Raw genomic sequence first — 26,991 nt, 5'->3', positions numbered from 1 at the left:
AGGCCAAAGCCAGGAGCTAGGAGTTTCTTCAGGTCTCCCACATGGGTAGCAGGGGCCCAAGTACTTGGGCCATTTGCTGCTGCTTTCCCAGGCTATTAGCAGGGAACTGGGTCAGAAGTGGAGCAGCTGGGACTTGAACCAGCGCCCATATGAGATGCCGGCACTGTAGGTGGTAGGCTGGCTTACCTGCTACGACATGGCGTAGGTCTCAAAAAGGACTAAATTTGTTAAAAATCTGTAGTAAACTCTCACATTTGCACAGGAAGACTTTTCAAGGCCACTGCCCACTCCAGCTGCCCATTCTGAAGAGCCCGCCTTTGGGCAGGGTGTCGTGGGAAGTGCCCCACCCAATTCACAGAAAGACACTGCACCCAGGGAGGCAGAGTCAGTGCCAAAGGTCACGCGGCTGGGCGGTGTCTGGCAAGGCCGGATCTCAGCTCCCTCATTTAACAATGTTCACTGAGCCGCTACGCACCAGGCATTATGTGTTATTTAACCCTCTGACCACCTGTGAGGTAGGTGGTGTTGGTCTCCCCACTTTAAGGATGGGGAAAGGACGACCCAGGCCCTGATGCTTCCAACCTGAGGAGCTCACCATCTGTGTTAGAGGCCCGGAGGGGTGCCCAGGCTCTGCACCCACAGTCCCCAGGGGCAGGGCCTGCAGCCCTGTGGGAGGCTTTGCTGGAAGCCAGCCTGGGCTGCCTGTGCTCAGCTTATCTGCCGCCCTCTCCCCAGGCCCTGCACTTATTTCTCTTCCAGGAAGCCTTCTCAAACGTCTGCAGCTCCAGCAGCTGCCCTCCCAGGACTCCTCACTAATCCCCCTCCAAGTCCCTGGAGTACCTGGGCAGGGCCCAGATCTCTGGGTGGGTGACGCTCCGCCCACCTGTGCGCCGGCAGACTCCAGCCACACGGCAGTGCCGGGGTGGGTGCCATGGTGTGGCGCTCCTCCAGCGTCTGCCCCGGGGAATGGACAGGGAGCCCAGCGACAGGGCTGCCCGCTCACAGCTGCTCAGTGGGCCTGAGCTCCAGGCCACTGCTGAGCTCTCCGAGGTCCCCTCACCTCAGACCAGACAGGGCAGACCCAGCCAACTGTGCTCCCACGGTCAGCAGTGGGGGTGAGCAATGCCTCCCCCAGGGGCGAGGGAGGAGGCTGGGCCACCTTGCCAAGCGTGGGCTCTGCGGGCTGAGAGGGCCCTGGGCCCTGCCTCTGGGGTCCCAGACACGGCCAGGCCCCCCGTCTCCAGCGCTGCTGAGGCCTGCGAAAGATCAGGGCAGCTTCCAGTAGGCGGTGGTAGGAACAGGGCACGGCCGAGGCTGCAGATGTTCAGACAGCACAGAGGGCTAGAGGGGCCTCCCAGGACAGGCTCAGGGGCCCACTCCTGCCTCCGCCGGTCCCAGGGACAGCCCAGCACCTCACAGCCAGGGCCTCATCCCAGCCTCTCCCTCTCAGTGCTGTGACATGGGTGTCATCGCCTCCGCAGCACGGGGGGACTCAGACTTACCCCAAGTCACACAGCCAGGGCCAGCAGAGGCAGGACCAGGGTCTCCTCCTCAGCCACCTCACGCTGAGTCTCAGGCTCCAGCCCCTTGGGCAGGTTCAGGTCACGGGGCCCCCTGGGGGTGTGACCGGGGTGCCCCATTCCCACCTGCTCCTCTCTGAAGTGGCCCTCAGCAGGTGGCCGTGAGCACATGGGCTCTGTCCTCACGGCAGGGCCCCAATGTCCATCCATCCTCATTCTGCCTCCCGAGACGACCGGGAGCCCCGTGTCAGCAGGGCCCCTGAGCACCCTGCCCTGCCCACACCCCCTGGGCTGGCGCTGCGCCTGGCAGCCGGGAGGGCTGGGGTGACAGGGAGGCTGACGCTGCAATGCCTGCCTTCCCAGCTGCCTCGCTCCGCACAGCACGGGGGGCTGTCACTCAGCTGTCAGGTGAAGGCACGCCAGACAAGACCAGCTCCCTGCCACTGCGGCAAGCGCCTTTCTTGCACGTGCCCAGACACGGGTGTAGTGTCTACAGGGAGGGGGTGGAGGGCCGGGAGGCAGGAGACGGCTGCCGCAGCTGTCAGCCAGATCAGCAGGCCCACCTGTTCTAGGCAGGACAACCGCGCAGGACCGGCCTCTCCCAGGGCTCCTGGCCCCCGGCAGCCCCATCTCCAGAGCTTCTTCCACTTAGTGAGGCGCTGAGATGGGGACTGGAGAGCCGCAGGCGGGCGGCAGGAAGACCGAGGGACGGCCCCTGGGGCATGGCAACTCCAAGGCGCAGGCCCTGATGCACACGACAGGGAGCCAGACACATGCACAGAGAAGCCACAAAGGCAAGACACCCGCACAGAGACAACAACTGCAGCCGAGTCACCCCTCTGAGGGCCTGGAGGCAGTGCGGAGACACACACAACACTGCACAACACCAGGAGGAGGGCATGGCTCGGACCCCTCCCTGGGCTGGCCTGCAAAGACACAAAGACTAGAGGGCCCTGGAGCCCCTTCCCCTGCAGGGCTAGGAATGGGGCCACCACCGGTCCCCCACAGCATGGTGTCTCCAAGCCCAGCAGGTCCAGTTGCAGGGAGAGGACCCTGCCTCCCCTGCCCTGCACATCCACCTACCTCCCCACTGCTGGGGAGGCTAGAAATCTTCCGGAGGGGTGGGCCCAGGACCCCCTTAGCAACAGCCTCGGCCTCCACATTGATCCGCTTCCTGAGCTAAGGACCCCTGGGCCCGGACCCTTGACACCCCCCCTGCCCTCAATCTCCCTGGGTCCATCACAGGTCAGAGCCCCCAGTTCCGTGGCCCCCAGCTGGGATGACCGACTGACTCCCAGCCCTCTGCCCATGCCTCCCTCAGTTTCTCACGCTGGCTGAGCCCCAGGCCGAGGTGTAGGCCAGGCCCCTGGCTGTCTCTTCCCCTCCCCCTCCCCATACCTGGGCCTCCCCGGGCTCCTCGGCGTCAGCGCCGCCGCCGCCCCCGGCGGGCTCCCCGGAGGCAGCGGCCGGGCCCAGATCACGCATGTCTTCCAGCGCGATGGTGAACTGGGCCAGGGTCTTCACCATCTGCAGCATGCGGCCGGCCCGCCGCCGAAGCGGGACGCCGCGGCGGCGGAGGGGGCGGGGGTCGGCACGGGGTCGGGGGGCCCCCTCCTCCCCTCGGTCGGCCACGGGCTCTGCCCGGCCGCGGCGGCGGTCGCGGTGTCAGCCCCAGCGCCGATCTGAGCGCTGCGGCCCGGCGGGCGGTGGCGCTGTTGCCTCCTGCGCGCAGGGAGTGCGCCCGGCCGCCGGCCCCGCGCGCGCCGCGTCGCTGGGGGAGGGGGTCTCCGCCCTCGGCGCGCCGCCGCCCCATCTCCCCCAGCGCGCCCCGGCGTCGCGGCGTCCGCTCACTGGCCGTACCCCAGCCCCAGGACACAGGTCAGCGCACAGCCGTGGGCAAAGGCGGCGAACGCAGCGTGGGCACACCCAGCGTGGGCACACCCCTGCACCCTTGGGGGCCCACACAGGGGCACGCAAGTTCCTGCATCCAGAACAGGCCCCTGTGCGTGGAAACCAGCCCGCATCGCCCGGTTCAGGGCCAGGGGCAGCCGCAGCAGCCAGTAGTGGTCCGTGCAGACCTGCCCCACGGCTGCAGGGACAGGTGCTTCCGTGGTCACATGGCTGTGGCCAGACCCATTCCGCCTCCCACCCACAGTTCCAGCGCTGCCACAAGGCCCCACCTAGGCCTCAGTGGAGCACCTGAGAAGTCCTCCACGCACTGAGACCCCGCCAGCGCGCCCAGGCTGTAATCCCAAGCAGGATTCCCCAGCACATGCTGCCTCAACCCCAGGGAGATGGCAGAAGCAATCCGGGCCTCTGTTCATCAGGCTGGGGTGAGGGGCCGTGGGCGAAACGGTGTTTCCCACACTCACAAGCCCTCAGCTCACTCCTCCAGTACCTGCTTTCTCCTGGCTTCCTGTGCCCATCGCCCAAGCCAGGCCTGGCTGTCCACCCCTCTCCCTCTCAGGCACCCTTGCTCCAGCCGCTCTGCTTTAACTTCTACGAACAGCCCAAGGCCTGGGCCAGACCTTCCCCTCTGCCAGAGTGTTCCTCCTTTCCCTTTAAGACCAAACGTCACCTCCTCAGGGAAGCCCTCTCTGATCCTCAGCTGTTTGCCCTACCTTAACCAGGTGCCTTGGTTTGAAATCGCATGTTTGAGCCATGACTCAGCGGATGCTGTCCCCTCCCCCAGACTGTAGGCTCCACAGGGGCAAGGGCCGTGTGCTCATAGTAGCAGCAGGCTGGTCAACAAGCAAGCCCCCAGCGACCCCCCTCCCCCACTTGCCAGCTGTCCCCAGGTGAGAGGCACAGAGCCAAGGCCAGCCCCTCCCGCTGGGCCCTGCCCCCTACCCCAGCCAGGCGAGTCCACCCAAGGAAATTACTCCTCACCCCTCCTGGAAGGGCAGGGCCGTGCTTCTGGGCGGCACTGGCCTCCTCCGAGAGCCCAAGACACCCAGCTGTCAAAATGTAACCACCCAGTCTCCAAAGAGCCAGCAATGCAAAGGCGCACAGAGAATTCCAAGAGTAGCAGATGAAAATCAGCGCCCTGTCGGCACAGCAGCCGAGCCCAGTCCAGTGGATGCCACCCAGACAGGAGGGGCTGCACCCCGGGGGCTCCAAGCCTGACACCTGATGGGGGCCGTCCACGGATTTGTGCAGCATGAATGAGCAATCGGTGAACCCAGCTGTGTCCCGGCGCCCAGAAGAATGGCTCAGCTTCCTGAGTGAAAGCACCCGTCTGCTCTGCACCAGTCCCCTCGTGGGCCCTCCACGATAGTGGGTCTCCAACAGCGGCGCCTGGGCCCCTCTGCCCTGGCTCCTGAGTCTGAAGCTGGGCGGGGCCCGGCAGTCTGGACTGCCACCAGCCTTCCAGGTGATTCCGATACACTGGCCGTGCAGCAGGTCCCTGCAGAGCCCCTCAGCCCCTGAGAGGCAGAAGGAAGTCCGCCAGGAGGTCCTCAAGCCCTCCTCTGCCTCTGGTTTGGCCCTAGAGAGCCCGTGAGGCCAGTGGCCTCTGACCTCCCGGAGGGCCTGTTCCTGCCTCTGGGGCTGGGCTGCGGCAGAGGGCCTGCAGGAGCCAGCCATTGGCTGAGGGTGACTTGGGAGGGAGACGCAGGTGTCACGCTGCGTCCCACACTAGCGGTGTGAGGGCCCCACGGCCCGTGCACTGCTGAGTCACCGCAGAGACTGGACACCCATATGGGGCTTGCAGTCAGGAACCCTCTTCCTCCAGCCGTAAGACCTCCGCCTCCATCTCTTCTGAGTGGCTGGGAGCCCAGGCGCAGCTCAGGAATGGAGAGCTGCAGCAGGAGTGACAGCCCCACCCTCGCTGGCCGGGAGGAGCTCCCCCAGACAACACAGGACTTCTGTCACAGGGCTCAGCAGCGAAAGTCACCTCTGCCTGGCAGAAATATTCAAGGAAGGCTTCCTGGAGGAGGCAGGGTTTGAAGGAGGTCCTGAGGCCACGAGATGCAGCAGCATGTGGGTGCCAGAGAGTGGAGTTCCTTAGAGGCCCCTGCTCCGGAAAGGGGCGGGACTTGGTGCTAGACGCACTGCTTGCTGCTGCTGCTTCATTAGGGTGGCTAATTAGATCCAAGCTCGTTGCCATGGCAACTGGGGGGCTGGGGGACACAGGGAACTGAAAGGAAGCTAAGAGAAGCCAGAGGAGTGCGCAGGCTCTGAGTCAGGGTTTCCAGCGATCACCCTGCACAGCACGGGCACCCGGGTGCCAGGGCCCCTCGGGAGCAGGTCGGTGGGGGCCAGGCACAGCTCTGCTCGGGGACAGACTCCTCTCGGGTGGCTGCGGTGCTCACAGGTGGTCTGCGGGGAACAGGTTTCCCAAGTGTACAAGGTGACGCCACGTCCCACCCCCACCACCAACGACACCCTCCTTAGGGGAAAGCTAGACATGGCTCTGCCTCACAAGACCACCGCCCACTCCAGGAAAGGCAGGTGGGGAGCCCCAGCTCCGTGGGACCAGCCTCCGGCCAGCCCCCCCGAAACACCAAACTCGTCCTGCCCCCACGGGGGGCTGCTGCCCGCCCCCCATCCCTGAGGGGCTCCCAGCACCTGTTTCCCAGACACTGCGCCTGCCCGCGGCTGGTGCTGGACCGGTGATGGGAAGTCTGGCAAGGGTGGACATACGACGGATAATGAGGAGCGGCTCAACACACGGAAGGCTAAGAGGACAACTGAATAAGTGACAGACGGGCAGATGAGCAGACTAGATCACGAGTGACAAACACGAGTGGATGCATGAACACGAGGTTCAATGGATGCGTGGTTAACTGAATTTTTTATAAAGGTTTGTTTTTATCTACTTGAAAAGCAGAGTGAGGTGGGAGAGAGAGAGAGATCCTCCATCTACTGGTTCACTCCCCAAACATTTACCATAGCGGGGCTGGGCCTGGCTGATGCCAGGAGCCAGGAACTCCATCCAAGTTCCTGGATGTGGGTGGCAGAGGCCCAAGCACTTGAGCCATGGTCTGCTGCCTGACAGGAGGCACTGCAGGATGTTAGGAAGGGGAGAGGTGCCAGGGCTAGGACTGGTACTCAGGTATGGGATGCAGGCATCCCAAGCAGCAGCCTGAGCTGCTGTACCACAACACCGGCCCGGAATTCTTACTTTACTCATTTGTTAAGTAGTTCAGTGAATACTTATTGAGCACCTACTAGGTAACAAGTGCCATGATGGAGATTTGCAGGTAAGAAAAGAGATCTGGGGGGCCGGAGCTGTGGCATAGCAGGTAAAGCCACCGCCTACAGTGCTGGCATCCCATATGGGTGCCGGTTCTAGTCCCGGCTGCTTCACTTCCCATCCAGCTCTCTGCTGTGGCCTGGGAAAGAAGTAGAAGGTGGCCCAAGCCCTTGGGCCCCTGCACCCACGTAGGAGACCAGGAAGAAGCTCCAGGCTCCTGGCTTCAGATTGGCACAGCTCCAACCATTGCGGCCAACTGGGGAGTGAACCAGTGAGTGGAAGACCTCTTTCTCTCTGCATCTCCTTCTCTCTCTGCATAACTCTGACTTTCCAATGAATAAATAAATCTTAAAAAAAAAAGAAAAAGAAAAAGAAAGAGTCTGGGGGCCCACGCTGTGGCACAGTGGGTTCAGCCGCTGCCCGCAATGCCGACATCACATATAGCCACATTGTTCAAGTCCCAGCGGCTCCAATTCTGATCCAGCTCTCTACTCATGTGCCTGGGAAAGCAGCAGAGGATGGCCCAAGCCTGTGTGTCCCGGCATCTACACGGGAGATCCAGATGGAGCGCCAGGCTCCTGGCTTGCAGCCATCTGGGGAGTGAACCAACGGATGAAAGATCTCTTTTTTCCCTCTCTGTAACTCTGCCTTTCAAATAAGTCAGTCTTTTAAAAACATAAAAAGGTACCACGGTCTATACAGGAAGACAGGAATTGAAAAAGACATGACAAGTGCCAGGCGGGCTCAGGAGACACGCAGCTCCAGCGCGACAGGTCTCGTCAGGCGCCTGTGGGGCGGAGGCTCCAGCCTTGCCCAGCCGCCCGCAAGTATTTGTCAAGACAGTGGGGCGGCCCGGGGCGGCCCACACCTGAACACGGGAACCCCACCATCTCAGACTCCTCGCCATTGCTGATGCACGCTCAACAACTTGCAAGGGCCAGGTCCCCTGCTATTGGGTCCTTTAAAGCCCACAGCAGCCCCTTCCACTCTGCAACCCAGCCAACAGGCTTAGAAGGGGCACCAGGCTGGCAAGGGGTAGGGGCTCTTAGACCCGACCCTCCCCTGGAGGGAGAGCCCACTCCCGCCCTGCCCCGCCTCCCTGGGGGCCTGCCGCCTTAGTCACCTTCTTCCCACCTCACTTGCCCCACGACAATGACAACACCAGCTTCTCCTGCCCCATACAGGTTTTTGGTGCTGAACCAAATGCCATCCACAGGCCATGCTAGGAGCAAGGACAGCCCAGGTGGACACTCCGACCCCCCAGCGTCCATGGGCGTTGGGTACTGGTTATTCCCCATCTAATGTGCTGTCCGTGTCACTGGCAGCTGCTGCCCGCTCCGGTCCTCAGGTTCATCAAGACAGATGGTACAGAAGAAGGACCTCTGGAGATGACGAGGGCAGCTCTGGGGTTGGTCAAGTCATCACTCGGAAGCCTGCATCCCACATCCAAGTGCCTGGGATTCAATCCTGGCTGCTCTACTGCCTGCTGATGCACACCCTGGGAGCAGTGGGTGATGGCTCAAGTACTTGGGTCCCTGCCACCCATGCAGGAGACCTGGATGGGGTTCCAGGATCCTGGCTTCAGCCTGGCCCAGCCCTGGCTGTTGTGGGCATTTAAGGAGAAGGAGTGAAGTAGTGGAGGGAAGATATCTTTCTATCTTTCTCTGCCTTCCAAATCAAAGTGAAAATAAGTAAATAAATGGTTTACAAAGAGGGCAGGCTCTGGAGCCACACAGCTCGGGCTCAAGCCCTGGCTTCGCCACTTCCTAGGGTGTAAGCTCAGGCAAGACACCTCACCCCTGGGACCCTTCACCCTGCCCTGCCCGTCCACATCCTGCTCCCTACCGACCCGCCCTCCTGGAAGGGGGAGCCTCCCAAGGCCCTGCCAAGTTCCCAGGCCACACAGGCAGCTGGAAGGGAAGTGTCCGAGCCACAGGGTCCTCTCGGGACCAGGCTCTGGATCGGCCCCACCATCCTGGGGAATTGGAAGACCAGTTCAAGGGCCTCCGGGCCTTCCCAACCCCGGGATGCTGCCCTGCCTAGCAGGGTCTAGGTGTGGCCCTGCAGCGGGACCCTGAGGGATACAATGTGTCCCATGCGTGTGTGTGCCTGCTGCCCTGCCACTGATCCTCCGTGAACCCACACTGCACAGCTGGCCTGAGGGTGATGGTCCAAGTGCTTCTACGGCAGAGGCGGGAGTTGACGCCAGTGAACACCGGCTGCGCGGCTTCAGTGAGCTCTCGATGTGCCGGGCCCGGGCTAAGGGCTGCGCACCAGCCTCGTGTTCTCCGCATCATCCCAGGAGGTGGCAGATGAGATTCCACGAATTCAGCTCCGCAGTGTTCTCTACCCCACACGGATCAGAGGGCTGACCCTTGGGGCTGGCGCTGTGGCGCAGCAGGTAAGGCCACTGCCTGCAGTGCCAGCATCCCATGTGGGCAAGTGGTTCACGTCCCAGCTGCTTCACTTCTGACCCAGCTCCCTGCTAATGGCCAGGGAAAGCAGCAGAAGGCGGCCCAAGCGCTTGGGCCCCTGCACCCATGTGGGAGACCCGGATGAAGCTCCTGTCTTCAGTGAGGCCCAGACCTGGCCATTGCAGCCATTTGGGGAGTGAACCAGCAGACGTAAGATCTCTCTCTCTCTGTCTCTCCTTCTAACTCTGCCTTTAAAATAAATAAATAAAGCTTTAAAAAGGAAAGAAAGGAAGGCTGGCCCTGCCTGCTCACAGCGGAAATGAGTCGGCGTGGCAGAGTGAGGCTGAGACCAGGAAGCCCAAGAAGGGGTGGCAAAGCCCAGGTTACAGACAGGCCTGGGGAAGGCAGAGTGCCCGGATGCAGGGTTGAGGGAGAGGGAGGGACCAGGCGTGTATCTTGGCTCTCACTCAGAGGCACCTCCTCCCGAAGCTCCCCACGGCCATCTCACAATGCACTCTTGACGTTCTTCCTAGAGGGGTAGAGGGGTGAGGTCCAGCCCCCCCCCGCCTTGAGACCGGGCAGCCCTCTGCCTGCCTTAGCCGTGGAGCCCAGCAGCACTGCCATTGTGTGACACACAAAACACCACTTTCTTTACTGCGCTCGCCCAGCTCGCTCACTCGAGACGCAGCCTCCACACTGCAAGGATCCTGTAGTTCACCTGATGGCCCCGGGGTGGGGGTTGTGCCCAGCCAGATGCTGGCATCTGAGGACCCCTTCAAGGACATCCCAGCCCAGCCATGACCTGACCACCAGTGCATGTAAGTCTCCGGGTGAGAGGGCTCAGGGCCAGAAGCCACAGCCACAGGGGCGGTGAGTGGCAGAGCTGGGTCACGAGCCTGGGGCGTGGTCTCTGCACAGACTCTGATTTTATCCACTGGCCCTGAGAACCCAGACTCAGGAGTATTAGAAGACCTCAGCACCCCTTCCAGAAACCATCACCACCAGCTGGCAGCAAAGCAGGGTGGCAGCTCTCACTCCCAGCGCAGGGACGCAGGCCCAGCTTCGGCCCCGGGACCTTGCTGGCCCACCTCTCAGCTCGGAAGAGACTGCTGCTCGCCTCACCTGCGGCCCTGGGTGGGGACTTGAACAGCCAGCCAACACTTCAGGGTGGGGGTAGGGGTGTCTGTCTCTCATGTAGCATCTCATTTAGTTCCCACTTTTGACCTGTGCATTCTGTGACCCTTTTGTAGGTGTGCAAATAAATGCACTGGGAAGTGAGGCAGCTCCCCCTGAAGCCGGGAAGCCAGCATGTTGTGGAGCCGGGACTGGATCCCAAGGATTCAGAGAGGTTGAGTAACTGCCAGGGTCACAGAGCAGGTGAGTGAGGAATCAAGCCATACCTGGAGTAGCTTGAGTTGGGAGGGCAGGAGGCTGGGAGAGAGGTGCACACAGGAAGGCCTCGAGGTCTGCCCCCCACTAAGACCTACTAAGTACAGAGCCCAGTCTTCTGGACACACAGCAGGTGTACGATACGGATCTCCTGTCTGGCTTGCTCCGTAATTTTAACCAAGTTGCTCCCCATTCTGGACTCCGTTTTCCCCTCCATAAACAAACAGAGGAGAAGGGAAGTGCTGGTGGACTCCCCACCAGGCTCCTTGCTGCCACGTGGCAAGCTCAAAGGCCAGAGACAGGGGCATGCAGAGTGACCTTCCCTCCTGACTGTGGGCTGGCCTGGCTTTAAGAGGAAACCGGGCTCCAGGAACTGCATTTGCACCAGTCGCCCACAGGTGGCAGCAGAGGCCCGCACCGCAGAGGCGGTGGTGCATGTGGCTTGAATTTAACTCCAGTGGCTCCTTCATGTGGGTTTTTTCCTTTCTTTCTTCTCTGCTGCCACACAGCTCCCTCCCCCCCCCACACACACCCCTTAGATTCAAGATACAGCTGGACCTTCCATCCTGGGAAGGAAAAGTTTCCTAACATCACGGATAATGGCCGGAAGCAGGGCTGGGGGGCGGGAGGCTAGAGAGACCCCAACAGATGGAAGAACACCCCAGGAGCCCAGGAGCCAGAAGCTGAGCTTAATCATCTTCTTGTCACCCCCACTTTGCAGGCAGAGAAACCAACACACAGATCGGGGACCCAATGGAGCCTTAGCTAGGATTTGCTAAGTGCAACCTTCCTTTAGGGACTACCAGGAACTAGATCTACCCACGGTCTGCACATTCTGCCCATCTGGGCTGGTCTGTGGTCCCAGCCAAGGCCCAGAACAAGCGGATGAGGCGGCCTCCAAGAGTCACCTCCTCCCAGCCCGAGAAAGCGGTTTCCTTCAGAATGTCTAAGCCTAGCTCAGGAACAGAACTCACAGGGAGCTGTGTGGGCCCGACCCCTCCACCTGCTGCAGACATCCTTGCCTTTTGGCCTCACTTTCCCCGCCTGGGAAATGGGAGCAGAGGCCTCCGGCGCAGTAGGCAATGTGGGAAGGAGGGCTCCCTTCCCTGGCCTGCTCCCCGCTCTGCAGCACACACAGAGGCTGGGGTGAGGGATCGTGGGAACAGAAGCCGTCTGGGGTCTGCCTCCAGCCCCTCCTGTCCCTCCCTCTCTTGGACCCAGGCACAAGAAGTCGGTGGGGTTGGGTGGGATGGGGTGTCCTGCTCTGGGGCGGAAGATGACTCACTGGGCTGTGGGCCAGGCACTCTGGGAAAGGCCAGGCCAGCCTGAGGCCAGAGCCCCAGGGAGCTGAGAGGCAGGGAGCAGGCAGAGCCTGCCTGAGCTGGAGATAAGTCCTGGGGGCTCTCAGAGCCGGGCAGCCAAGAGCAGCCGTCTCCTCCTCCTCCTTCTCCTCCTCCCTGCTGCCGGAAAGCCTGCCCTCGGCCACCCAGGCCCGGGGAAGCCAGAGGTGTGATCAGCCCAGTTGGTCTTCCCCCCAGCCCGGTGCCAGGCTCATCCCTGCCTCCCCGAGGCCATGCTGCTGTCCTCGCTCTCAGCCCCATTCAGGTCCCGTCTATCTCTTATACTCTGCCTCGTCCAAGCCTCATATTTAAAGCTTCCCCCTCCTCGGCCTCTTCCTCAGTGGCCGTGGCCACTTTGGACCAGAACGTGGAACCTTGCGATGACCCTGACGCACTATGTGCCCGTCCTGCCCTCAGGCGGGCCGCCCAGGATACGGAGGGACACGTGATGAAGTCTGTGAGCCCCAGAGGGAGGGGACAGCCCCGCCTCGTTCCAGCAGCACTGAGGACCCGGGCTGGCATGGCAGCCGGTGCCAGGGTGGTGAATGCACAGCCTGCCTAGAAGGCCCACGTGCAGTCCAGCCTAGCAGGAGGCCTCCCTTCCACCAGAGCAGGCCGGCCTGCGGTGGCCGCCACGCGAGGGGCAGCGACCATGCCCTGCTCAGGGAGCCTTCCACTCCAGCCTTCAAGGCTTGTCACGGGCCTGGACCGCAGGGACAGAAGTGGGCTCTGCTTCTGGCTGACCAGTAGCAGCCTGGGCAGTCACCGTCCTGTGTGTGTGTGTGCACGCGCGTGCATGCATGTACAATGAACAAAAAGATTCCCAGCTGAAGATGAGCCTGAGCCAAGCCGAGGCTCCACTCTCCAGAGGCCCCAGGACCAAGGCCACTACCTCCTGACTGCTGAGACTTGCCCACTTCCCCTCCTATGAGCTTCTGGAGTCGCCGCCTCGAGCCTCCCTGCCTAGGACTGTGTAGTTTGTAAAAGCTTTGCAGGGCCTCATCTCACAGGACGCTTACACAGCCAGGAGTGTGTGGGGCCAGGACCTGCTCAGCTCCCAAGACCAAGAGGCGGGGCAGCTGGGGCTCCAATCCCCCCACACACACACACACTGGTCAGTGTGGGACTCCGGGCAAGTCCTGGCTCAGCCTGAGGACCAGAGCGAAGCCCGGACACAGTTGCGGCTGCCCTCTCTGCGTCAGAGGTCTCTGCTCCAACCTCACACCGCGCCTCCGGCCGGCCGAGGCCCTGTCAGTACTCCGTTACAGAAGAGAACAGGAGGCCCTTGCGCAAGCAAGGTCTTCACGCAGACAGCACTCCGCTCCAGGAGACCCCCAGGGAGGAAGTCAGGGCCACAGAGAGGGGCCCCGGGATGCCTTCAGTCTCGGGGGCGGAAGTCCAGCAGCCCAGACCCTAGCAGGGTGGGTGCCCACGCGGCCCCACTCCCAGCTAGAGGCACGCTCAGTGTCTGGGGGGGAGGGTCCAGGCACCACCCTTGCAGGGACCTTTGAGATGTGACAGAAATGTCCAGGTGTCATATCTCAGGTGGAATATCAGGTGAAGGGAGCACGTACACACACACACACACATACACCTATACATACACCTTTATACACATCACAACCTACATGATACATACATATACATACACAGACACACACACCTACACCTTTATACACATATACATACACACACAGACATCACAATCTACACAATACATACACACACATACACGGACACACACACCTACACCTTTATACACATACACACACACAAACATCACAACCTACACAATACATACACACACACCTACACACATACATACACACACACACATATACCAACATACCTACATACACAGACATGCATGCACATACCCATCCATATACATGCATATATATACACACACACCTACACATACACCTTTACACAATACATATATGATCACACACCTACACACAGACACCTACACAATACATATACACAGACACATACATATGCAACACACATACAAACACACATACACAAACATGTACACACATGCCACATACACAGACACATCACACACCTACACACATACATACATATACATACACACAGACAAGCACACAAAGACATGTACACATTTACACACGTACATATACACACACAAATATATTCCTACCTACATACATACATATACAGACATGCACACATACATACAGATATGCCCACAAATACCACACAGAGATGTGCACACACATGCACATATACACATACCACATATGCACACATACATACCACATACACACACAAAACCACACACATACACACACACACACACACACACACACACATGGAGAAAAGGCCTGGAAGGAAATTCGGCAGAACAAGAACAGCGGGCAGGAGCCCTGGAAAGGAAGGTAAAGCCAGAGACCACTCCTCATGGACAGATGCCCAGTGTACGTGCCCCAGCGTCCTCATTTGTAAACAGACAATGCAAGGCAGCATTTAGCAGGGCGATTAGGATGCCACTTGGGAGGCCTGCAGCCTGCAGCCTGCAGCCCGTATCAGAGTGCCTGCTTCGAGCCCCCACTATTCCATTGTTGAGCCAGCTCCCTGCTCATGCAGACCCTGGGAAGCAGCAGATGATGGCCCAAGTAGCTGGGTCCCTGCCACCAACACAGCAGACCCGGATGGAGCTCCTGGCTCCCGACTTTGGCCTGGCCCAGCCCCAGCTCTTGCAGGCATTTGGGGAGTGAATCAGCATATGGAAGATCTCTGTTGTATCTTTGTCTTTCAAACAAAAACAATTTAAAATTTAAAAAAATTAGAGAATATAAAGGGCTTCGTTAGCGCAGAGCTTGGAACAAAGAGAGTGCTCAGTAAGTATTGGCTGTTATAAATGATGTTAGTATGTTAGGAAGAAGATTCTTCTTCCTCATTTTATTTGAAAGGTAGAAACAGAGACAGGAGCAGAGAAAGACCTTCCACTTGCTGGTTCACTCTCCAAATGCCCACAAAGCTGAGACAGGGCCAGGCCTAAGCCAGGAGCCAGGATCTCTGTCTGGGTCTCTCACATGGGTGGCAGGAACCTAACTACTTGAGCCATCACCTGCTGCCGTCCAAGGGTGTGCACTAGGAGGAAGCTGGATCAGAAGTGGAGCCAGGACTCCCACCAGGCACTCATCTCAACCTCTGCACCAAATGCCCACCCACTGTTACAAATAAGATTCTACGAGAACCTCAGAGAGCTGGCCACCTGAGAAGTCCACTGGGCCAGGCCCCACCCCAGGGCTCCCGCGTGCCCGTGCCCACTGCCTCCAGTGGTGTCAGGCTAACCCTCTCCACAGCAGGCAGCTCTGCCTGGGAGAGGAAGCCCAGGCTGAGCTGGACCCCTGTCTCTGGGTAACCCTGGCAACCGGACAGCGGTGACCTTGGCAAGGATCTTCCTCTACCTCCCATTCTAAAATCCTTTGGTCTCAGAGCGTTCTGTGGGGTAATTCTGTGGGCAAGCAGCCAGAGAGGCCTTTCCGTGGCTCTCTTGTCCCCAGCCCAGGTGACCACCTCCGCCACTCCCACTCTCTGGGACAGATAACAGAGCATTTGTTAGGACTACTTTGTGCCTTTTCCATTTTCTCCCTTGGAAAACAAATGAGAAAGCGGCTGGGGCTGACCTCCTCCTCCTCCCCACCCCCACCCTGCCAGTCCCTGGAGGGGGGTGCGGGAGGCCCTCTCCCCTCCTCCCTGGACAGAGGCCTGGTGGAGAACCCCAGAGGAGGGGCCCTGTGAGCGGGCTGTTGGCATGGCAACGGCAGCCCTGGAATTTGACCACTGGGGCCCAGGAGTGGGGGTAGGGAGCTGGTACAGACCATACTGGGGGCAGGGAGGAGGGTCCGGAGGCCCAAGACAGCCAAAAACAGCAGGGCGGGGGCAGGGGTCCAAGGCCCCCTTCATGGCTTCAGTTTCCCCATCTGTAAAGGGGAAACAGGCATGGGCTTCAGGAAGGTTCCATCTCTAATCCAAATTGGGACCTGGGTAAGGGCTGGCAATAGGGGAGGCAGCCAGGGCAGGGCCAGGGGCCCCCATGGATGACAGGCCCCCCAAGGGACAGGGACTCACCTGAAGCCACACAGCTAGCCAGGGCAGGGCGAGCACAGGATGCTGGGGGTGCGGTCTGTCTACGCTGGCTCCCCTGTCTCTGCACTGGAGCAGACGAGGGTGCCAGCTCCCTGGTGCAGGATGGCTGTGGCAGGGCTGGGCCTGCAGTCCCGAGACAGCAGACAGTGTGCCTGCCCTGCAACCCCTGCCGCTCCCTGATCCAGAGGACTGGCAGAGGGCCTGCCCCAAGCCCGCGCCACACCAGGCTGCAGAGAATGTTTTTAAACAGGTGCCCACCCCTCTGCTTCCCTGCTGCCCAGTCAGGAATCCAGCAAACGCCACTGCCCACCTCCATCCACTTTGGCCAAGCATGAGTGGGTGCGAGTCCCACAGCCCCCTCCAGGGTAGCCTCTTCTCACCAGTCCCCTCTCCCTCACAGAGGGTCCCGGAGTCAGGGTGATGGCCAGGGCCCCCTCCGGCTATGATAGCCTAGGCCCAGAGAGGGGACAGGCCTTGTTCAATGGGAATGCTGTGCCACCAGCCTGGGCCCCACCTTCAAATGCCTGCCCAGTTCAGGTGCCAGCCCAGCCCTCCTCCTCCTCATCCCTCTGCCCCTGCCCTCCACAGCCCCAGCCTTGCTCCCTCGGCTTGTCTTCACGCACCCAGGAAAGCCAACCCAAGCGGGACCAAGTCACTCTTCAGCTTTAAAACACCAGCCATCATGGGGGGAGAAAACAGAGCTGGAGCCATAACTCACGCTACACACCCGGAAAAATTCCAGATACATCAAAGATTTAAATGTAAACCCAAACAAGAAAACAGAAGATACCAATGGAAAACATGAGAGAGCTGCTTTATAACCTTGGAGTGGGAAAGGCCTTTGAAACTATGATTCTAAATCCAGAAGCCATAAAATAAAAGCTTGATAAATTAGACCACATAAAAATAAAACCTTCTGCAAGGCAAAAATACACCATAAACAAAGTCAAGAGTCAAGTGACCAATCAGGGAAAAAATATTTGTGACTCATAACACACAGAGCCACCCTCCCTGATATTTACAGAGTGCCTGGAAACGGATACATTGAAAGGCCCTCAAACCCAGGGAAACACGGACCAGTCACAGCAAAGGGAATCCAAGTTTCTCTCAGAGCCAGGAGATGCACAACTGTCCTCCTGGAAGAAATGTGCAAGTTTAAAATACACCTGGATGGCTTGCTTCACCTATCAGATGGGGAAAATATGTGAAGGTCAGAGCCGGTGACCCTGCGGGGACACAAGCCTTGCACAGAGCAAGGAAGCTGACCCCTACAGACAGCACCACGTGAGAACAGCATACATAGAAAAGGCCTTCAAAAGTTCACGCAAATGCACGTTAGGACAAAAACTATGCATGGACTTTGAAATTTTTTGCACCAAAATAAACTTCTTTTAATTCCCTTTTACATGAGCTTTTTTTTTTTTTTCCCTCAAGTTTTACTTGAGGCCTTCCACCTGCTGGTACATTTCCCTAAATGCCCACAACTGCCAGGGCTGGGTCAGGCTGAACCCAGGAGCCCAGAACTCCATTGGGGTCTCCCAGGTAGGTGGCAAGGCCTCCAGTTCTTGAGCCAGTACGGGCTACCTCCCAGAGTATGCATCAGCAGGAAGTTGGATCAGAAACAGAGCAGGCACTCAGATGCGGGATTCACACGGTGAATTAGCTGCTGCACCACCACGCAAACCCCGTTTGTCCGTGAACTTTTGAAATACCCTTGCACACATTTTGTCCTAGCAATTCCAGTCCTAAATGACCTATGGATGAACTGCAGCACCATTTGCAAAACCAAAAGGCCAAACATAACTTAAATATCCTTTAATAGGGGCTGGTATTGTAGTGTAGCAGGTTAAGTCACCGCCTGCAGCATCAGCATCGCATATGGGCACCAGTTGAGATCCATTTCCCTGCTAATGGCCTGGGAAAGCAGCAGAAGATGGCCCAAATGCTTGGGCCCCTGCACCCACATGGGAGACCCAGGGGAAGCTCCTGGTTCCTGGCTCTGGCCTGACCCAGCCCTGGCTGTTGTGGCCATTTGGGGAGTGAACCAGTGGATGGAAAATCTCTTTCTCTCTGTCTCTCCCTCTCTCTCTGTAACTCTTTCAAATAGAATAAACCTTTTTAGAAAATTCTGTGATGCGTGTTTCTGGACAGCTTGGCCATCACACAATGGAACACCATGAGATGCAAAAAGGAGCATGAGCACACCCAGAGCACCCTCGGGCGAGGCTGTGAGCGCCTGAGCAAGTGGGCATGGCTGGGGCACTCACTGGCTTTAGAGAGGAGTTGTGAAACACTCGCAGCCAGGTGTCCCCTGCGGGCTGGGGCAGACAACCGGCAGCTGTGTGGCGAAGAGGCTTTCTATTCTTTTTGTATGTGAATGTATGTGATGTGTGATGTGATCCAGTAAAAATGCTAAACATACAGATGGACTTTTTCATGCGTCTACCTGTGCGCCCGGGCCCTGCTGCCCACTGCAGCCTCAAGTCTCCCTTGCACTGCCTTTGCATCTCTCATGGCCCTCCTCCCTCCTGGGTCAGGACCCTCTGTTGTCTCTGGGCACCGTCCTGTGCTCCCAATGAACCCAGAACACACGGTGGGGGAGTACTGCTCCGGGACCCTGAGTGTGGAGCCCCTGTCTCTGCTTTCTCCCTGTGGTGTCCTCTCACGTCCTCCCGGACAGCCCCGGTCTCACCATGGCGTTCCGACAGGAAGCCCTCCGGGCCCACTGTGTGTTCACACAGGAGCTTGGGGGCTGCAGCCCCTTCGGCAGGGGACTGTCCAAGCTCTCCTCCAGGCCCAGGCCCCCTCCCCACACTAGGTTAAGCAATCTCTGGGAAAGCCTGTGAAATGAGTCCCCATCCTGGAAGGAGGCCTGGGGACAGCACTTGCTGGCTGACCCTGGCACTCCTGTCCCTGTCTAGGTTCCATTGCAGAGCACGGATCTGCTGATCCAGGGTCGGTAAGGAGCAATTTAAACAGTGGGTTTTCTTCTTATTATTATTATTTTCATTTTCATTTTATTTGAAAGGCAGAGAGATATACAGAAAGAGAGAGATCTTCCATCTACTGGCTCACTTCCCAAATGCTTGCCACAAGCCATGGGTGGGCCAAGCCAAAGCCAGGAGCCAGGAATTCCATCCCCATCTCCCAAGTGGGTGGCAGGGACTCAAGCACTTGAGCCATCCCCCGCTGCTTCCCAGGGTGCACATTAACAGGAAGCTGGAGTCAGGAGCAGCGCCAGGACTCAAACCCAGGCACTCCAGTTTGGGATGCGTGTGTCTCAAATGGTGTCAATAGCTGTACCAAGTGCCCAGCCCTGGGGGTGGGATTTCTACCAGTGAAAATCCAGGAGAGCCCCAGGCCCCAGGCGCCACCCCTGCTCTGCACAGTGCCTTAGCTGCAGCTGCCTTGGGAGGAGCTCTGAGCCTCCCTCGGGAAATCAGCTCATTTCCCCCTAACTGAGATGACTCTCTGGCCTATTCCAGTGACACCTTCCACTTCTCTCCAGCCCAGGAGAGGGCTCCTCAGCCAGGCCAGGCTACTACCCTCCCTCCCCACCCAACTGACTTTATGGCTCCCACTGCTGCCGATGGTCTAGGCATCACAGACGTTACTGCACTTAATCATCAGAACCACCTTTTAGGGGCTGGTGCTGTGGGGTAGCAGGTTTAGCTGCTGCCTGCAGTGCCGGCATCCCATATGGGCACCAATTCGAGTCCTGGCTGCTCCACTTTTGATCCAACTCCCTGCTAATGCACCTGGGAAAGCAGAAGAGGATGGACCAAGTACCTGGTCCCCTGCATCCACGTGGGAGACCTGGAGAAGCTCCTAGCTCCTGACTTCAGCCTGGCCCAGCCCTGGCCCTTGTAGCCACTTGGGGAGAGAACCAGCAGATGGACGATCTCCCTCTCTCTGTAAGTCTGCCTTTCAAATAAAGAAATAAGTCTTTTTTTAATAAAAAAAAAAAATTGGGGCCAGTGCTGTGGCGTAGCAGGTAAAGATGACGCCTGCAGCACTAGCATCCCATATGAGTGCCGTTCATATCCCAGCTGCTCCTCTTACAATCCAGCTCTCTGCTATGGCCTGGGAAAGCAGTGGGAGATGGCCCAAGTCCTCGAGCCCCTGTACTCCTGTGGGAGAGGGAGACCTGGAGGAAGCTCCTGGCTCCTGGCTTTGGATTGGCGCAGCTCCGGCCATTGCGGCCATCTCGGGAGTGAACCAGTGGATGGAAGGCCTCTTTCTCTCTCTGCCTCTGCTTCTCTCTCTGTGTAACTCTTTCAAATAAATAAATAAATCTTAAAAAAAAAATGAAAGAACCACCATTTAATAGGTGCTGTCATCATCCTCCCCCTTTACAGGTACATAAGCTGAGCCACGGGAGTTCAAGGGTTTGCTCATGTCACACAGCCGAAAGGAATAGCAGAACTTGAACCTCAGCCAGAGGCTCCAGGCTGTTCTAACCATTACACCCACCTGTCTGGATACGCGCAGGATCAAGTCTAAGAACTTGGGCTGACTCCTGCCATCCCCAGTGCCCTGGCCCTTGCTGGCCCATCGGAGTCAGACTTCCCCAGCCAGACCATGGCCTGGCTGCGTCATGTTCTGGCCACATAATTCATCCAACCTATCACGCTCTCATTTACCCCCTGGGCCTTTGTATGTGTTGGTCTCTGTCAGGTGCACCCTCCCCCATTTTTATACTTAGCAATTTCTTGTTCCTTCCACATTTTGGTGGCCTACAAAAGTGGGAGTCTGGGCCTCAGGGCAGGCCGAGCAGGCTACTGCCTGAAGTAGGTAAATTCCCGGGCCTGCAGGGCCAAGGACCTGGCTGCCTTGGGGCTTGGGCTTTCTCCTGCAAACACCGCTCACTTTCTTCCTTTCACTAGCTACAAACCCTATGGAAGTCTTGCTGATTCCAACCCAAACCACCTCACCAGAGGAGCTAGCAGCATTCCTGGGGCCCAGATAAGCTGGGCCTTGATGGGGCGCACATTTTGGGAGCATGGTTGGCTGCCCAAAAAGGTTTTATCCAATGGCAGCAGTGGCCAGAATGGGTCTGGTCTTCCCAGGTCTCTGAGAGTGGTCCTCCCAGTGAAGGGGGGCCCAGCCCAGCTCCAGAGGCCCCGGCTGGGTCCGCGTGCTCACCGCAGCAGTGCTGATGGTACTCCCCTGCCTGGTTTCATCGCCACACTTGTCACACACACACACACACACACACACACACACACACCGAGTTTTCCCTGCACAGGGAGCCTGGTTAGTGAATTCTGAGGGCGATGAAGCCACATCAGGGCTTCCCTGGGAGTCCCAGGGAGCCCGGTGTCTCAGGGAGAGGCGGGGCAGCCAGGGGCAGACACGGCCCGCCTTCGCTGAAGTCAATGAGGCTGGCCTGTGTACATGGTCATGTCACTATTTTCAAAAGCTTGGCAATTATCACCCTGGGTCAAATCCAGACATCCAAGCTTGGCCCTCGAGACTCCCCAGGGCCCTCTCAACCTCAACAGAACCACAGAGCTTCTTGGGGCTCCAGACACCCAGGTCTTTCCACCACAGGCCTCTGCCGCACGGTTCTGTCTGTCTGAGGGGCCCCCAGACATTTCTGCCTGTTAAGGCCTCCTTGGTCCTTCAGGCTTCCAGCCACTGTCCATGTGAGCCTGTTCCGGCTCAGATGGGGTCCCTGGGGGTTGGAATCTCTTTTCACTCACCCTGTAGCCCCCATGCTAAAAATGCACAACTAGGCCCCAGTGGATTGCAGTAGAATTGAGCAAGCAAGGTTAGCCTAGCGGTAGACACCTGTGTCCTACACCTGAGTATGTGGGTTCGAGTCCTGGCTCTGCTCTCAATTTCAGCTTCTTGTTAACATGAACCTTGGAAGGCAGCAAGTGATAGAGCAAGTAGCTGGGTTCCTGCTACCCGATCTTGGAGACCTGGATTGCATTCCTGGCTTGAAGCTTCGGCCTGGTCCAGCCCTGGCCATCGCAGACATCTGGGGTGTGACTCAGGAGATGGGAGCTCTCTTGTTCTCCCTGCCTCTCAAATATATGAATAAAGAAAAAATTTAAAATAATAAAAGAGTTATCCTGGGTTCCCAGAGCTTATTCCAGAGTTAAGTACCCATGGCTAATCAGAAAAGTTAGGAGCGGGCTGTGCAGTCAGCACCCAGTTACTGCAGGGAGGATTCTGAGCCCCAGCTCTCAACCACACTGCTGGGCTTTCCTCACGGGAGAGAGGGCCTGCTGCCCAGCAAGATGTGGGCTAGGGCTGCGGGCTCCACTGCCCTGCCAGGTCCAGTCTCCTGCTGGACACTCACAGATGCCATGCAGGGACAAACCACCCTGCTCCCTGTGCCGAGACGGACGAAGCCTACTCTGGGTGTGTATAACTGGCAGCTGCTTGCCCCCCATCTCTGCTGTCATGGAAGCCTGCAGGTGAAGTCTGAGGAGTTCTCAGCGCTTCCTCACACCGATCCCTGTGCAGATGCCTTTGTGGGGACAGAAATCCACTGGGGTCGAAGTGTGTGCACGTGTGCCTGCCTACACAGTATACACCCCTGGATCTGCTGGGATGGGGGGGTGGGGTCCACTGTCAACCCACCCCACCCACCTCCAGTGTGGGACCTGCTGGCTCAAGATGCAGCACCAGCCTGAGCACAGGGCCCAATCCTGGGTCTTTCTTCCCCAGCACCCATAGCCCTGGCCTGGCCACACAGAGGGGGCCACGGTGCTGCCTGGGGCCCAAGAGTTAAACCCAGGGGACAGAGCTCAAGGCCCAGAGGGAGACAGGGCAGGAGGCCAGGGGTGGGGGAGTCAGCCTGGGATGGCTGCGGGTCTGGGCCTCTCTGGGCTCTTTGTCCAAATATGGAAGGTTTTTTTGTCTCCATTTGAGTCACGCCGGCCATGGCCCAAGAGATCTGCTTTCCAGATACTGCCGGCGGGACTGCGCCAGCACTGCCTGGCCTACCCCTGCCCCTCCCCGGCCCTGGCCATCTCAGAACCTTTCCAACCTCGCAGGCCAGGAAGCCCAGCACCTGCCTGGCTGTTCCCCAGCACCAAGGGGGAGGGCCCTGGGCCCTCACTGAAGGGAGGAGATTCTCATTCCTCCTCTTGTCTGTCAACCACTCACTCCCCAAGGGCCCCTCAAATGAGAGACAAATCAAGTTCAACTAATAACTGAGCAACTACTACGTGCTAGTTCCTGGGGCTAGGACCACGGATGAATCCCACGGCATCCCTGTGTCCCCTTCTCCTGGGCCCACCTTGGTGATGGCACCCCCACCTGCCCAGGCAGTTCTGAAAGCCAGGAGCCAAGGGGCCGGCACTGTGGCGCAGCACGCTAAGCGGCCGCCTGCAATGCAGGCATCCCACATCAGGATGTCGGCTCTGGTCCCGGCGGCTCTGCTGCCGATCCATGTGCTTACGCGCCTGGGAAAGCCGCAGAAGAAGATGGCCCAAGTTCTTGGGCCCCTGCGACCAGGTGGGAGACCCAGATGGAGCTCTGAATTCCTGGCTTCGGCCCAGACCAGCCCTGGCCTTTGGAGTTATTTGGGGAGTGAACCAGTCAATGAAACCTCTCTCTACCTCTCTCCCTCACACACACGTGGGCTTACTCTCTCTCACTCTCCCCTTCAAATACATAAATAAATCATAAAATAAATAAATAAAGACGCCAGGAGCCATAAGCTCTGAGTCTCAGCTCCACTCTGCCTCTTATTTGGCCTGCTTAGCCGTGGGAGCCACTTGGCAGCACTGTGCCTCAGGCTGCTCACCAGCAGAATGGTGAGTCCCTTCTCCCACGATGATGACGACGGGTGTGGGGCTCAGACCAGGAAGAGCTCTGCAAGCTTCGCTACCCTCACTCAACTCCATCCTCCCCCCGAGCCACACCCAGGCAGGCCCTGTGACTGCACCATCCTGACACGAATGGGAGTCACTGCCCCAGCCTCGGAGCAAGGCTGCCGGGGTCCCAACACCACACACGCCTTCCGGGCTCTGGACCTCAGCGCAGCCCCGCTGGGCCTGGGGCTGGTTCCCACCCTCACCTCCAGCAGGTACTGACTCAGGACCATGCCTTTTATCTGCTGGCCAGCTTCCGCCTGTCTGATCCCCAGGACAGAGCCAGCACTCATGGGTGGGAGGATCCCACTGGGGCAGGACTCAGCTCTCCTTCTCCTGCCTCCCCTCTCCCCCCATTATTTATTTAATAAATGTGGTCTGAGGCTCCACCAAGTGCCACAAACAGGAGGGCTTGGCAGGGGGACACCTGGTCAGAACTAGCACTGGGTCACAGAGGAGTAACCTGGGGGCTCCCACGCACAGCTCCACACCACTGCTCCCCAAAGACAGGGAGGGAGCTGCAGCAGCTGTGCGTCCCGGGGCGGAGTGGTCCCTAACTCCTGGGCTGGGAAGCCAAGGCGGACACATCCCCAGCCAGGACTCTGCCTGGCTCTGTCCAGGAAGGCGGGCAGACACAGAGGGTCAGAGGCAGCAGGAGGCAGGCAGAGTGAGCAAAGCCCAGGCTGAGGCCAGAGGGAGGGAGGAGGGACACATCCATGCATGCAGGCAAGGAGCCCTCAGGAGTCAAACGCCTGGTGGGAGTGAGAAGCAGCAGATGCCCTGGGGGAGGGGAGGCCTCCCCTGCCTAGGCCCTGGCCCAGGTGACAAAGTGAGGGGCAAAGAGTAATGCCTCACCCCACCCTCCTCCTCCTCCTCCTCCTCCTCCTCCTCCTCCTCTCCTCCTCCTCTCCTCCTCCAGCCTTGGGGCCAGGCCCAGGACTATTTTTAGCTGGGGCTGAATTTAGCTGTTCCCTCGGAAATTCCTCACCCGCCCCAGGCAACGCCCCCGCTGGCCTTGGGGAGAAGCCTGGAAGTGGCTGGTCCAGGCAGCACGGCATGGGGGGGCCGGGAGCAGCACGGAGCTACCTTGGGCCTCAGGCACCTGACGAAGAAGCAGAGGCGCAGACCAGGCCTGGGATCCAAGTTACTCCACTCCCAGAGCCCCTGATCCACTCTTGGGGGAGGCCTCAGGGGCCACTGTGCTGCAGGCCCGCTCTGTTCTCGGGGGCTGTGGTACACGCATCACACAAGTGCGGCTGGCACGGCCACCAGCCCGTGCACCTGCCAGTCCCTCCACCCCCAGCTCCTGGGGGCCTGCACATTGCCCAACTCTACTGGCTTCTGCCACATCTGGACCCCCACTTCACAGATAGGGAAACCAAGGCAGAGTGACCCGTCCCTCCCCACGTGCGGTCCATTCAGGTCTCTGCCAGAAAGGCCGACTGGCGCTGCGGGCGGCAGCCCTGCTGCTCCTGGTGGCGCCCTGCTTACAAGGCAGGGGGCCTGCACTGGGGCAGGGGGGTGACTGAAGTTAGGCCTTGGGCAGCTGGGCACAGAGGCCGCGCCCCTTCCCCTTGCAGAGTGCAGAGGAAAGCTCCGCCCTGAGGCAGGGGTGACAGCCCCCACACTCTGTCCCACCGCCACCCCAGTTTCTGACAGGACCCCCACCTATCAGGACCTAAATTCAAACCCCTAGACCTCACCCCGACCCGATCTCCAGGTCTGTCTTCTTCCTGCCGTCGCCACATCCCCTGTGCAGGCTTCCCCTGTTCCTGCCCCTCCTAGTGCCCCCATCACTCCACAGCCACAGGACGCTGCCTGCCGTGGAAGCCAGCACTGCGTCTCAGCTCTTAGTCCTGCAGGCCCCCAGCCATGCTTGGCACTCGAGGCTCCAAGCTGGGCTCATGCACACGCATGCACACACATACACTGCCTCTCCCAGCGGGTCAAACCCAGACCTCACCGCCTCCTCGGTTTCAGACCTGTCCCCCGGAATGCAGGTGCACTACTCCACCTCCCTCCCCTGTCCCAGTGGCTGCTTCTACCCAGCAGTCCAAGGCGGGGCTGCAGCAGCGGTCAGGTGCACAGGGGAGATTCCTGGGTGTGGCCTTGGGCTAGGCCCCTCCCCTGGCTGTGCCCTCGTTTCCCTATCTACATAACGCAAGGCTGAGGGGTGCTGGTGGCTGACAGGCTTTCCAGGGAGACCTGCATCCTGGCCCTCCTCTTCATCCTCCTGTCTTCCTGGCCTGCACAGAAGGATGACATCTCGCCATCAGGCCCCACCCCAGGGAGTCGGGTGGGCCGGCGGGAGACCAGGAGCAAAGCCTCAGCAGCAAGGCAGCCGAGAGAGAGATGGAGGCGGCTGTGGGGGAGGGTCCTTCTCCATCCTCCCAGCCGCTCCCTTCCACATCTGCTCCTTAACCTCCAGTGCCCTGTCCTGGGAACGGGCTGACTGCCTGTCCCGGGGGGAGAGAAGAGAGGGTCTCGGCGGTCCCACGAGGCCCGGCTGTGGGGCTGGCAGGCGGGAGCAGGGCTTGCTCACCCCCTGGGAACCGATAAACAGGAAACAGACGCTAACCCTGCACTTGCTCCCTGGGCCAGCCCCCCACTGCCCCCCCCACCCCCCCACCCCCGGCAAAGGACCTGCCTTGCTTCTCCCAGAGCCCAGAATCTCAGGACTAAAGGACGTCAGCACCAAGAATTAACAACCTCAAAACCACACACAAAATCGAGATCAAAGGTCCAGGCTCTTAGAAAGGAACTCAGAATGCAGGAGGGGGAACCAGCACTGTGGCACAGTGGGCTAAGCCTCTGCCTGCGGCGCTGGCATCCCATTTGGGGGCTGGTTTTAGTCCTGGCCGCTCCTCTTCTGATCCAGCTCTCTGCTATGGCCTGGGAAAACAGTGGAAGATGGCTCAAGTCCTTGGGCCCCTGCACCCATGTGGGAGACCTGGAAGAAACTCCTGGCTCTGGGCTTCAGATTGGCTCAGCTCCAGCCATTGCAGCCATCTGGGCGGGGGGGTGAACCAGTAGATGGAAGACCTTTCTCTCTGTCTCTCCCTCTCACTGTCTATAACTCTACCTCTCAAATAAATGAATAAATAAAATCTTAAAAAAAATAAATGCAGGAGGGAAGCCAGAAAGAGGAGCAAGGAGGGTGGGCGTGTGGCTCACCACCCA

The 26,991-nt window shown here is 59.1% G+C and overlaps 1 protein-coding gene across 3 annotated transcripts in view; it reads right to left on the bottom strand.

Moving 5' to 3' along the window:
• The window catches only part of ARHGEF17 (Rho guanine nucleotide exchange factor 17), a 58,604-nt gene that overhangs the window by 20,462 nt on the left and 11,151 nt on the right, over nucleotides 1-26,991 (bottom strand). Inside the window, exon 1 of one of the 3 annotated variants that reach the window (XM_089330516.1) lies at nucleotides 2,919-3,193. The exons of the other annotated variants lie outside the window; for them this stretch is intronic. Coding sequence (XP_089186642.1) covers nucleotides 2,919-3,056 — 138 coding nt within the window. The 5' untranslated portion in view covers nucleotides 3,057-3,193. Of the gene's footprint in view, nucleotides 1-2,918; nucleotides 3,194-26,991 lie in introns of those variants that run through there. 3 annotated transcript variants of the gene reach the window in all.

The sequence above is a fragment of the Oryctolagus cuniculus genome, chromosome 1, assembly GCF_051225735.1.
Source record: "Oryctolagus cuniculus isolate XC-2025 breed Fujian yellow rabbit chromosome 1, ASM5122573v1, whole genome shotgun sequence".
Taxonomy (NCBI): Eukaryota; Metazoa; Chordata; class Mammalia; order Lagomorpha; family Leporidae; genus Oryctolagus; species Oryctolagus cuniculus.
The sequence above is the reverse complement of the archived record's forward strand: the minus strand, read 5'-3'. Positions and strand labels throughout refer to the sequence as shown.